Below are 14,805 nucleotides of genomic sequence, written 5' to 3' on the forward strand. Positions count from 1 at the left end.
CACTAAGATCACATTTAGGATAAAGTAACACTAGAATCACATTTAGGACACCATCACATTAGAATCACATTTAGGACACTGTAACACTACAATCACATTTAGGACACTGTAACACTACAATCACATTTAGGACACTGTAACACTACAATCACATTTAGGATAACATAATACTTGAATCACATTTAGGATACCATAACACTAGAATCACATTTAGGATACCATAACACTAGAATCACATTTAGGATTCTGTAACACTAGAATCACATTTAGGATAACATAATACTTGAATCACATTTAGGATACCATAATACTAGAATCATATTTAGGATACCATAATACTAGAATGACATTTAGGACACTGTAACACTAAAATGACACTTAGGACACTGTAACACTAGAATGACATTTAGGATACCATAGTACTAGAATGACATTTAGGACACTGTAACACTAGAATGACATTTAGGACACTGTAACACTAGAATCACATTTAGGATAACATAATATTAGAATCACATTTAGGATACCATAACACTAGAATCACATTTAGGATACCATAGTACTAGAATGACATTTAGGACACTGTAACACTAGAATGACATTTAGGACACTGTAACACTAGAATCACATTTAGGATAACATAATATTAGAATCACATTTAGGATACCATAACACTAGAATCATTTATGAAACCATAACACTAAAATCACATTTAGGACAAAGTAACACTAGAATCACATTTAGGACACTGTAACACTAGAATCACATTTAGGATAACATAATACTTGAATCACATTTAGGATACCATAATACTAGAATCACATTTAGGATAACATAATATTAGAATCACATTTAGGATACCATAACACTAGAATCATTTATGAAACCATAACACTAAAATCACATTTAGGACAAAGTAACACTATAATCACATTTAGGATACCATAACACTAGAATCACATTTAGGATACCATAATACTAGAATCACATTTATGAAACCATAACACTAAAATCACATTTAGGACAAAGTAACACTAGAATCACATTTAGGACACTGTAACACTAGAATCACATTTAGGATAACATAATACTTGAATCACATTTAGGATACCATAACACTAGAATCACATTTAGGATTCTGTAACATTAGAATCACATTTAGGACACTGTAACACTAGAACTACATTTAAGGCACTGTAACACTAGAATCACATTTAGAATACCAAAACACTAGAATCACAATTAGGATACCATAATACTAGAATCACATTTAGGATACCATAACACTAGAATCACATTTAGGACACTGTAACACTAGAACTACATTTAAGACACTGTAACACTAGAATCACATTTAGGATACCAAAACACTTGAATCACAATTAGGATACCATAATACTAGAATCACATTTAGGATACCATAACACTTGAATCACATTTAGGAAAAAGTAACACTAGAATCACATTTAGGACAATGTAACGCTAGATTCACATTTAGGACACTGCAACACTGGAATCACATTTAGGATACCATGACACTAGAATCACATTTAGGACACTGTAACACTAGAACAACATTTTATACACTGTAACACTAGAGTCACATTTAGGACACTGAAACTCTAGAATCATATTTAGGGCACTGTAACACTAGGATCATATTTAGGACACTGTAACAATAGAATCACATTTAACTGACTTGTTGACATCATGATTCTTGCAGCACCGTAATCTATGACCTACTTGAACTGGCATGAGGGCATATAATGGATGACATAGAGCAAAATATATTGTATTTTTTAATTCAAAATCTGAAGAGATTCTTTGTATGCCTATGAAATTGTTGAAAGCAATACAAGGTTACCATGTTCTCACTCCAGATCAGTCGGATTCATCTTCATATTTTCTTGGCTTTTGATGTTGCTGACTACCCTGACCTTTATAGTGGGAGCTCCAGTAAAAAAGTTTATTTGTGAACCCATCAGCACCACAGACAATGTGAAAACAGTAAGTAATACTATTTTACCTTTCACTTCAGTGATAGCACCACCATAAGTAATAATATTTTACCTTTCATTTCCAAGATTATTGATAGTGCGGCATTAAATATATATATATATATATATATATATATATATATATATATATATATATATATATAATCCCCAGTTCTAATAAAGTGACTGAAGATGACCCGAGATAATTTTGACATTATATACTTCATGTTAATAGCAGAATTAAAAAAGATCCAAATATAATTACATTTTCCAAACAAATATTAAATCCCACCAGATGTAATTACATTTTCCAGAAAAAAATTACAAAACCTCCAGATGTAATTACATTTTTGAAACCAATATTACAAAATCCCCAGATGTAATTACAATTTCCAAGTAAATATTACAAACAACCAAGATGTGATTACATTTTCTAAACAAATATTACAAACGGTGAAACCCCCCATATGTAATTGCAATTTCTAAACAAACATTACAAAACCCCCTGATGTAATTACAATTTCCAAACAAATATTACCAAAGCCCCAGTTTTAATTACATTTTCCAAACAAATATTAAAAAAAACCTGTATGTAATTGCATTTTCAAAACAAATATTACAAAACCCCAAATGTAATTACATTTTCCAAACAGATATTACAAAAAACCCAAATGTGATTACATTTTCCAAACAAATATAAACCCTCATATGTAATTGCAATTTCTAAACAAATATTATGAACACCCCTGGTGTAATTACAATTTCCAAACAAATATTACAAAAGAACCAGATGTTATTACAATTTCCAAATAAATATTACAAAAGATTAACATGAAGCATCAGAAATAAGCTGTAATATTGATACAAATAAACAATAAATTTCAGTTATTTAATATTATTTCTGAATATTTGGTGTTAATTTTTTGTGATGAATATTGTCATTATATCTGGGTATTTAACTCTAGTGGTCCAGAGGAGATTATTGAATGGTCTTTTGTCCATAATCCATCAGTTGTCCATCCAACTGTTATCACGTGTTTGTTCAGTGCTACTCCTCCTAAACTACTTCAAATATTGCCATGAAACTGTGCACACATGATCATTCTAAGGTCTAGTTGCCTCCAGATGAAGATGGTGCCACTCTATCATCAGGTATGGTTGAGACAGTTGCCATCTTAAAATCATTTCATCACTCCTCCTAAATCGATGGTAATATCAACTAGAGGTTTTCACTAAAATATTTTGTATGATGTCTAGATGGTTCTAAATGAAAGTAGTGCTGATTGGACATCTAGTATGACCACCTTGTCAGCCATTTTGAAAATGTTCTGATTGGTTGGGCTAAACAAAAATGGTGCCAATCTCAAATCTAACATGGCCATCATGTTGTTCATCCTGATATTCTTGCTATCACTACTCCTCCTGAATGGAATGTTTAATCAACTCAGGGGTCTTCACAAAAGGCTTCTTATAATGTCTTATTAGTTATAATTGAAAGTCAATTTGCCAATCTGACCTCAAGTAGGACCACCATGGCAGCCATTTTGAAAATGTTCTTATCACTACATCTCCTGAAAAGAAAATTATATTGCCATGGAGTTTGACCTAAAATGTCTAATTGATTCAAAATAATAGTGGTGCCAATTTTACTCCCAATATGGCCACCATGGTGGAAATCTTGAAAATTTTGTTGTTGCTCAGGAATATTAGAAATCATTTTATCATACAGCATATGTAAAGACAAGATAATTTTTCCATGTCTTTATTTCAGTACATTGATGGGACATTAAATGGCCTGTTAGCTGGAGATAATAAGTACTTTCTGGGAGGGCTATTGTTGCAGAACAACACCATTGCTGTTACAGTCAGTGGATTGCTTAGGTAAGAATATCAGTCAGTGGATTGCTTAGGTAAGGATATCAATCAGAGGATTACTTAGGTAAGGATATCAGTCTGTGGATTGCTTAGGTAAGGATATCAGTCAGTGGATTATTTAGGTAAGGATATCAGTCTGTGGATTGCTTAGGTAAGGATATCAGTCAGTGGATTGCTTAGGTAAGGATATCAGTCTGTGGATTGCCTAGGTAAGGATATCAGTCAGTGGATTGCATAGGTAAGGATATCAGTCTGTGGATTACTTAGGTAAGGATATCAGTCAGTGGATTACTTAGGTAAGGATATCAATCTGTGGATTGCTTTGGTAGGGATATCAGTCAGTGGATTACTTAGGTAAGGACATCTTATATCTTGCTAATAAAACACTGGAAAGTGATTTATTGAATGTAAACATGTTGGGCATTAAGTTGGTATATTCTGTGTTTCCTGAATAACTTAATTGTCAATTGTGGCAAATATGGTTTGAGGATAGAATATTCATACATGTACATGTCACTTATTTCATTTTAAAACATTGACCATTATTAAGTTTATTATAAAGACGGACAAAAATCATGAAAAATAAATAAAAGAAAGAATCTGTATTTGCAGTTGTATCTGTTAATGTTAATGTGGAATGGTAGTTATGACAAAGAGCAAATGAAAAATTTATCCTAAATTACAGAGAGGATATTTAGTTGGGATGAGCAAGTAACTGATATATTTCATCGAGTGAGTGAAAAAAAACCAAAAGAAAATACTTTAGTTTTTCACCCACTCAGTAAAATGTATCCATTAGCTTGGAGCAAGCAAGAACATGCAAATACACTAAAACCTGTCTAGCAAGACCACTACCATGAAATACAACTGTCTTGAGAGGCCACATTCTAAATGTACTGATTAATCAATCGTATAATGTTTGGATCTTTAATGAAAAACTACTTGCTTTTAAAGACCACCTGCCTCAAAAGACCACTTTTTGTCGGCAGAAGAGGTGGTTTCATGGTTACTCAATACAGTTCAATTATACTCTTGTAAATAGGAAATTCCAAGAAAAAAAATGTGTCATGCAGATTTATTTCAATGTTTTGATCATCTGATAGTTATAACAGTAACTTTTATTCTTGTAATATTAGCTACTGGTCCAAATTACATTAACACATTCAAATATGGCACTTGATATGCATTTAATATTCTGTTATAATAATTTACAAATAGATTTATTGATCTTCAGTGATTGTGCCAGATATACATCAAAATTGTCAAAATTGTGCAAGATATTATTATTATTATTATTATTATTATTATTACATGCTCTTTGAGTGAATTTGCAAACCTTTAAATATTTTGCATCACTGTAAACATTGAAAAAATGCAAGAGCTTCCAAGGTCCTGTATATTGGACATTTGACAAAGAGTGATATTCAGCTTAAATTCCTGTATATTGGACATGTAACAATAAAGTGATATTCATATTAAAATCATGAATATTGGACATGTAACAATAAAGTGATATTCATATTAAATTCCTGAATATTGGACTTCTGACAAAAAAGCAATATTCATCTTCAGAATCTGTACAAAAAGAGACAATAGTTGTATATATGCAATGTTTTTAAATCTACCTAAATTAGCAATGACAGGGATGACTTCACTTCTGTATGTGCTTGGTAAGTGAACACTATAAAAAGTATTCAGTCTATATGTGTACAGGATAAATACTTTCTCTGCTTTTCCATTGAATTTCAATCTTCAGTCGATTATTACATTGGTTTTCTCCCTAGTTCATAGCAAATAAACATTATGCAATTGCAGATCTGGGATTTTGCACTGCAGCTAGCAGTGGCACTCATCATATAAGGGAGTATATAAGTGTAACGTTGCCCTCTTAGTAAGAGGGGTGGTTAATTGGATTTGGCTGGCATTATCTAGAGGATGACCTCCCTTGATAATATAGCCTGGCGGGAGTGAAAGAAGAATAGAACTTCAACAGAGAACTGAGCAAGAATACTGTAAAGGAATAAAGCAATACGAGCCCCCTTTTTGACAAGAAAAGAACAAATTTAATTAGAACAAATTAATAATGGCAGTTCCAATTCAAGTTAGATTATGTCAATAGAATTTAACGGGTGTGTCATCATCATAATCAGAGGTGAAAAGAGCACAATGTCCACGATTGATGTGCATCATCTTCCTTCTTTTTGACCATATATCAATGTCTCCTAGTTCATCCTTCCTAAGCCCTATGCTTTGTCCCTTCATGGACTTCCTGGTCCTTTTATTCTGACCTCGTCCTTCTTTTTCTCGGACTTCTGTCTTCAGACTGTCCCATCTCTCTCTCCCAGAAAGCTGTTCCTTATTGCTGTTCTCTTTCAGAACTTGTGCATCCTAGCTCTAAAGCCTGTCTTTTTTTTACAAGACGACCACCTGGTTCCTTTTTTGTTTAAGGAGGAAAGCACTATTCTCTGTAGGTTTCCCACGGAGTCAGTACTCTCTTCCTCTTTCAGGAGATTTTCAGACTAAAGAGTTTTGACTAAGGTTGTCACTTTAAAGTTTGATTGCTTCTAAAGAATACACCATAACTTATTCTGCCCAATCATAGGTAGTGGTCCCTAATTTTTCCTAAAGAAATAATTCCTTACATCAGGTTTAGACAGCTCAGAATCTGTGAACGACAGTGTGTAACAAATTCCATTTGAAAAAATGATAAGTGGACATAGGTTCCTACCAAGCGGTTAGGGTTGGTAGCTCAAATGTTTACTTCTAAGGACCATGTTAAGATACCCCGGTCAATTTCACTGAGTTGGAATGCTGCCTCTTTGAAGTTTACACTGACATGGAGGGGAGATGAACGAAGAAAGGTCGAAGTTACCCTTCACAAAGACTTTTCTGGCTTAAATGCGATAAAATATTAATGCTCAGTGCATTTAACTTTAAAGTTCACTGCAATTCAAAATTTGACACTTCACAATAGGTTACTGTAAATTACATGTGTAATCTTATTCAGACATCTTAAGCTTTTAAAGCAGTATTTGTTTATTTTACAATATTTTATTATTTGCATTGGTTTTCTCCCATTCAGGTACTTAAAGAAAATACCTTATCTGCCATTGAGTATCCAGATGTAAAGTGCCCAAAACATTGTAAATATTAACTCATTCAGGTAGTCCAAGTAAATGCATCTGTCATTGAGTATCCAGATCTAAAGTGCCCAAAAGAAAATTAACCCATTCAGGTACTCAAAGCAAAAACATTATCTGCCATTGAGTATCCAGATATAAAACCAGCTTGTTCTTTGCCCCAAATATTGTTATTAGGAACCCATTCAGGCACTCAAAGTAAGTATATTAGTCACCATGGAGTATCCAGATGTGAAGCCAGCTTATTGCTTGCCCATGTCACAGTTAGTAGTACATATTTTGCTCAACACTGGTAGAAAACTATTCCTTATACCATATTAGGCATATTTTAATCCTATTTTTGAAAATAGCAATTGAATTGAGACACCATTATAGATCCTGCTACATTCCCTGCTGTTTTGAAGAATCACAGATTGTAATGTCTAGGAATTTATATCACTTCATTTTTACTTATTCAGCTGTCTAAACATTCATGATAATTGTTAGTTTGGCTCATTGTATTACTAAAGTTCATGACAATAGATCAGTTATCGTGCTGTCTTGAAGTTAATGAAAATTGTCAGTCATTGCACTGTCTAGATGTTAATGGTAATTGTCAGTTATTGCACTGTCTAGAAGTTATTGAAAATTGTCAGCTATTGTACTGTTTAGAAACTAATGATAATTATCAGTTATTGCACCATCTAAAAGATAATGATAATTTTCAGTTATTGTACCATGTAGAAGTTCAAGATAGTTTTCAGTTATGGTACTGTATAGAAGTTCAAGATAATTGTCAGTTGTCATGTTAATGCTGAGTACTTGAATATATTGCATAATTAGGATGAGTACTAATTATACTATACAGTACTATTAACTTATGTACTTATAGTGGTTATTGGGCCTTTTAGATGTTTCCAAAATCATTTAGAGTCCATTCTTCGAATAGGGCAATTTTTAATTTGTCAGTTTTGTTCCTGTCTGGTAGTTTTCCTTTATATTTGGTATTGTTGAGAATACTAGAAAATACAATTGGCATCATGCAAAACATTTAGAAAATGGTTCAAGATGGTCAGTTTTATATACCTGCCTTAAAAAAGAGTATATCATGTTCCTTGATCTACTGATACATCTGTCTGTCTGCACAATAACTTTAGTTCTAGGTTATATATCTTGACTGAACTTTGTGGATAGAATGCACTTGCATTAAGAAAGAAGTCTGATGATTTTGGGATCAAAAGGTGGAACAGCAAGGTTACTCTGACTGCATTAAAATATTTAATTCTGCACAATAAATCATAAACCATTACCTAACTTTATTGATGGCTTGCACTTGGGATAAGAAAGAAGCTTCTTAACCTTGTGGTCAAAAGGTCAAATGTCAAGGTGATGCTGACTGAAAGAAGACAAATGTTTTCAGCAAAATAATTTAACTTTTGAACCATTTGTCTTCACTGAACATATGAGATAGTATGGAACCAAAGTAAACAAGAAGCCTGTTGAGTTTATAATGGAAAGGTCAAAGGTCAAGGCTAATATGCTGAAAGAAGAAATTTGCTTATTTATAGTGATTTTAGTTCTAGGCCATGTGCCATTCACCACAAACTTTGGGGATGGATAATAGTTGGAATAAAAAAGAGTCCTACATATTTTGTAAAACAAAAAAGAAAAAAAGGTTAAGATCACAGTAAGTCAGACAATCAAGCAAAGGTTTTTACAGTTTCATTTGAGTTCTAGACAACATGGCATGACCAAAGCTTGTGCATTGCTTGCATATGAAGAAAAAAAATAATCCTAATGATTTTGTGGTCAAAAGATATGAAGTCAAGATAACTTCTGTACAAATGAAGGTAATGCTTTCTTTAAATGTCTTTCATTACACAAAACAGAATGGTACTAAACAACTTTGCAGATGCATTTCTGATCTGGAACTATAACACAAGGACATTACACTCTAAATCAAGTTGTTGTATATTGTAGTAATATAGATATAACACAAGGACAATACACTTTAAATCAAGTTGTTGATGAAAATATATCTTTAGTGAATCCATTACACATCTGTCTCTTTTGTTTTTGTTACCAGCGATTGTCGAGATGGTGGATCAATTTACACGGCACTGCAGCTGAATAGCATGTTCAATCTGAATGATATGTTGAACTATTCAAAGGTAAATTCCATTTTATTGTCCACCACTAATAATGCAACTAAGAGATGGTGAGTGTATGTCCTTTGCCTGTCTATTTGTCTGTATGTTACACATTAAAAAGACTTTAGATGGTGTCAGTTGAAAGAAAGATTTAACTCATATTTAACTGAGTTATAGTGTTTGATTCAGTATCACTTTAGCTAATCCAGGTTTTAGCTGATGTGGGTTGGTGGTCATCAGACCGGATGATTTAGCTGATCATTTGGGTGGGTGGTCATCAGACCGGATGATTTAACTGATGATTTGGGTGGGTGGTCATCAGACCGGAACGGGTTTAAGTTCTTATGAACCCTGTATTAATAGATGTCAGTAGATCAATTTAGAGTTTACAAATTCTTAATGGAAAATATACATTTATATTTATATGAGGGACCCCAAGTGGCTGAGTGGTCTAAAATGCTATCCATTACGGATCACTGCCATCTCACCTCTGTCTACGTCGGTTCCAGTCTCGAATTCAGCCAATGTGGGTATGTGAGAAAGCTTGCCAGTAGCTTCTCGTGGGTCAGTGGTTCTTTCTGGGGTTTTCCCAGGTTCTTCCTCCACCATTAATACTAGCCGCCATGTATAGCCTATCGTGTGCTGAAAAATGGCATTAAACCCCACAACAACAACAACAACAACAACATATTTATATTAAAAACTTAAATCAGTTGAGCATCTAGCACACATGGTTTGGAATTATAATTCATTTGATTTAGTGATCTGACTTTTGTTTATGTAATTGTTCATGTACTGAATAGCTTGACAGTTTGCTGATGGGTGATGTCAGAGTGTATTTTTATATTTTCTTTTCTTTCCACATGGTATGGAAACCATCCAGTGACCGATCTAGTGGCCTTGAGGTTAGAGCACCTGCCTCAGATGCAGGAGGTTGCAGGTTCAAGCCCCAGCCAAGTCATACCAAAGACTTATAAAAATGGTACAGACAGCTGCCTCAATAAGGCACTCAGCATTTGTGTTAGGACTAGTCAGCCTGGTGTCAGGATAATGTGACTGGATGGAACATGAAGCTTCATGTCAGTGGCATGATGTCCCAGTGCTTGACATAACTATAAACTGCTACACTGCATGTATTTTAGTGATATGACTGAAATATTTTTAAAGCTATGTTAAAAATCAAATTCACATGCACCCACACAAACCATCCAGAACCAGTTTGTTCTGACAGTCATTGTGATTTGTGCATTGATGCATGGCTAAGTAATTGGATAAATGCTAACAAGTCTTTCCAACAAGCTGTTAACTGATTACCGTATTGTTGTAATCTGGATAGTTAATACCAAATGCTAGATAGTTAATGCAGAATACTCGATAGTTGATACCAAATGATGGATAGTTAATACTCAATACTGGATAGTTAATACCAAATACTGGATAGTTAATACCAAATACTGGATTGTTAATACCAAATACTGGATAGTTAATACCAAATACTGGATTGTTAATACCAAATACTGGATAGTTAATACCAAATACTGGATTGTTAATACCAAATACTGGGTTGTTTGTTGAGGTTTTGTAAGTAATATAGGCATCAAATGTGGTCAGTGATGGCTTTTCAGTCTTTGATTGAAAATATGGTGTCCTTTGGTGGAGTTGAGATTGAAAGGAAAGACCAGCCAAAAGTTATTTCAGGAGAAACAGTTGAGTAAATAATGCAACACTGGTTAAACATATTAAGCAGTACTTATGAACAACTTCGAAGTGTAAAAAGAAACTATAAAGCTATACAAACTTTAGATGCAAATGAATACAAACACCACTGATCCCATTAGTAAGGATGATGCTGATATAGCAATTGAACAATTATTGATATTCGAACCTGGAGGAAAACATTGCTTTATGTGAACTATTTTAAGATGTGAATAAACACAAAGTCAATTTAATATGATTTTGTTAATTTATTTTCATATTTAAGATTTAGCAATTGCAACACTGTGTGGCAAATAATAACCAAAAGAAATAGGTCCCTTTTGAGCACATGGAATTGGAGTCAGGCTTGTGGAATTTGAGTTCAGGCTTGTAATTCTTTTAACATCACTTCCCCAGGACCAGCATCTGAATAAAAATTTCTTTCAGAACTATATATATATATATATATATATATATATATATATATATATATATATATATATATATAACAACTGCCTTTAAATTTCTTTTCAGTATTTTGATATAGATGCTGAGCTGGCTAAAGTGAATGTTAATTTCAGTTCCATTGATGTCTATCCAACAACCCTCAAAGATCAACTATCAAACTTAAAGAGTGGAGTGCAAATCAATTTTACAGGCTTCTATGATGAGGTATTTCACATTTTACCCATCTTTATAATATATCTTCCCATTCTGCCAATCTTTTACATCTTCCCATTTTGTCATTTTGTCCAACTTTCACAATACATCTTTATTCATTGATCAACAGATCTGAATCAGTTTAAGCCCCAATCCATCTAAATTCTAATTCAAGTATGTCTACTCTGTATCAAGAAGGTATCTGCTAGATGTTAAAATTATACTTTCTGCATATATATATATATATATATATATATATATATATATATATATATATATATATGTATATATATATTGGTGCTAAAGGCCTTCACATGAACTAGAATCACATTTTTATTTCTAACATGACCTGTAAATTAATATTCAATAATATATTCTTGATATTCAATCATTAACTTGCAGAAAATATAACTCGTCCTTATTTCAGATTCTTTTATCAGAACAACAATTTGCTATGCACTTTGACTATCCTTATATGTATTTGACTTGTAGTTGTACAGATCTAATTAAATCTATGATTACATAGTTGAATGTTCCTTAATATATGTTGAATATTGTTCTCTCTTCAACTTGTTACAGCTGAACAAATCAGCCGTAAGTGCCAACCTGTCCAAAATTTCAAGCGATCTAAGAGAGTATGCAGCAAACATATCACTGGTCGATATTCAGGTATGTATAATACTGGTGACTTCATGTAAGGTAAATGTAATACTGCACTATATTTAGGTATGGATAATACCTATGCATTCATGCAAGGTACTGGTATATGTAATACTGCACTATATTCAGGTATGTATAATACCTGTGCATTCATGCAAGGTAAATGCAACACTCTAGTATAGTTAGGTAAGTATAATACCACTGTGGATTCATGCAAGGTATATGTAATACTGCACTATATTTAGGTATGTATAATACCACTGTGGATTCATGCAAGGCACTGGTATATGTAATACTGCAATATAATCAGGTATGGATAATACCTGTGCATTCATGCAAGGTAAATGCAACACTCTAGTATAGTCAGGTAAGTATAATACCACTGTGGATTCATGCAAGGTATATGTAATACTGCAATATAGTCAGGTATGGATAATACCTGTGCATTCATGCAAGGTAAATGCAACACTCTAGTATAGTTAGGTAAGTATAATACCACTGTGGATTCATGCAAGGTATATGTAATACTGCACTATATTTAGGTATGTATAATACCACTGTGGATTCATGCAAGGTACTGGTATATGTAATACTTCAATATAGTCAGGTATGGATAATACCTGTGGATTCATGCAAGGTATATGTAATACTGCAATATAGTCAGGTATGGATAATACCTGTGGATTCATGCAAGGTATATGCAACACTGCAGAATAGTCAGGTATGTATAATACCTGTCACTTCATGCAAGGTAAACTTCTCATGTAAGAGTTGTACCATTCCCTCCACATACATGCACATACACAGACACACACACACACACACACAACCACATACAAGGAAGGGAGACATATTATTCTTGTGTTGTCTATCCATCCATCTCTCGTTGTCCATCCATCTATCACATTTACTTTGTAAACAAGATATCTTAAAAACTATTGATCTGAACCAGACTGATTAGGATATTTATATACCTTGATGGGTCCCAGTGGCATTTGTACTAAAATCAACTTTGTGCTAAATATAAAGAATCCTGTCATTGCCTCTTGCTGCTTTCTGTTCTATTGTTTTTCATATAAAGCATTCAGCATTACATAGATTCTTGTATCCATTCTTCATACTATTTACCGCTGCCTACATAACTTATCCTTGTTTCTCACCGCTCCAGAGGCCTAGTGGTTAGAGCATCTGCCCCGGGTGCGGGAGGTCGTGGGTTCAATTCCTGGCCGAGTCATACCAAAGACTTAAAATATGGTACAAACATCTGCCTGATGTCAGGATAATGTGACTGGGTGGTATATCATGCTACATATCTGCATGATGACTCAGTGCTAGACATCACTATAAACTGCCACACTGCTGACATTGTAGCGATATGACTGAAAAATTGTTAAAGCTACATTAAAAATCCAGGTCACACACACTCCTTGTCTCTCACTGCCTTGATAGTCTTGGATGTGGTCAGTAGTCAGAAAAAAGATTAGATGAAGAACTTAGGAAGAAAAAGAAGAATAACAACATAAATAATGTATATGCCCCCCACCACCAAGTGTGTTTCCTGGGGGGGGGACAATTTTTTTATATACTAGGGTCAGCAATGAAAACCAGAGATGGTTGGCAAACTGGAAACATTCATATTCTTTTTTTGCCTAATAATAATTGTTTTACTTAGATTCATGCAATATTATAATAAAAATACCAGAACTTGATTAGCTATAATAATAATAATACACCTCTCCCTCAATAACTCGTGCACATCGGGGTCCAAAAACAACAACTACACTATAAGCGAGGGTGCAAGTTACCGAGGGACCTCCAAAAAATCCACTAAACATCGAGAACTACAGGGTTTGGGGTGGGTGGGTGGACTGGGCTGTTAAATGAATGAATCCTCATCTTACTATCATGTTGAGTATAACTGTCAATAAAGCACTTTTTCCAACGAAGTTGTTCGCTATTCTGTATAAATTACATTTATTTTTAAAATGTCTAACATCTGAAAGATTGATAACATGATTCCAACTGGTTTCAACAACCAGTATGATTGAGTAGGTTAATTTAAGGTAGTTTAATTAGATAACATACACTATAACATTTATAACAGTGTTCTATTGATCAACTGAAATGAGTTACACAGCATACGATGTGCCATTTGTTGTTAAGCATGTAGGATTTGTGTGCATCTTAACTTTTTTGTTAATTCCACCTCCTTTGATTCAAAAGACATAATTAACATGATAATAGAAAAGGATGCCTGCCTTTTATTTAGTGCAACAATACAACAAATGTTCCTGCTTGTCTGATATCAAAACATGGTCGGCACTTAATTAGGTTCTCAGAGAAACACTCATGGACATAGCTGTTACAGTAGATTGACACATTTTACATTTAATTAGAAGAGGACACATTGCATACATGATGATTACACTTAAAAAGAACTAAAAGATAGAACTAGAACACAAATCAGTTAATAAAAAAGTTTAAAGTTGATATTTCATAATGTTGATTAAAAAATCCAGGTTCTATCTACCGTTTTCAACATTAAAATGAGTGAATATATTATTATAAACGTGTTTGCAAGTTATCAGGTTGTGAGTTATTGAGGGGGTGGTGTAATAATGATAATAATAATATTCATATTTATATTCA

General features: G+C 33.4%; 1 protein-coding gene across 4 annotated transcripts in view; it reads left to right on the top strand.

Moving 5' to 3' along the window:
* LOC149795541 (prominin-1-A-like) overlaps window positions 1–14,805 on the top strand; it is a 133,773-nt gene that overhangs the window by 70,914 nt on the left and 48,054 nt on the right. For all 4 annotated transcript variants that reach the window (XM_089965345.1, XM_089965347.1, XM_089965348.1 and 1 more), the window contains exons 14-18: window positions 1,881–2,007; window positions 3,769–3,878; window positions 9,078–9,162; window positions 11,371–11,508; window positions 12,076–12,165. In XM_089965345.1, coding sequence (XP_089821471.1) covers window positions 1,881–2,007; window positions 3,769–3,878; window positions 9,078–9,162; window positions 11,371–11,508; window positions 12,076–12,165 — 550 coding nt within the window. The remainder of the gene's footprint in view (window positions 1–1,880; window positions 2,008–3,768; window positions 3,879–9,077; window positions 9,163–11,370; window positions 11,509–12,075; window positions 12,166–14,805) is intronic.

The sequence above is a fragment of the Sinohyriopsis cumingii genome, chromosome 7 (genome assembly GCF_028554795.1).
Source record: "Sinohyriopsis cumingii isolate HCF-2022 chromosome 7, ASM2855479v2, whole genome shotgun sequence".
NCBI lineage: Eukaryota > Metazoa > Mollusca > Bivalvia > Unionida > Unionidae > Sinohyriopsis > Sinohyriopsis cumingii.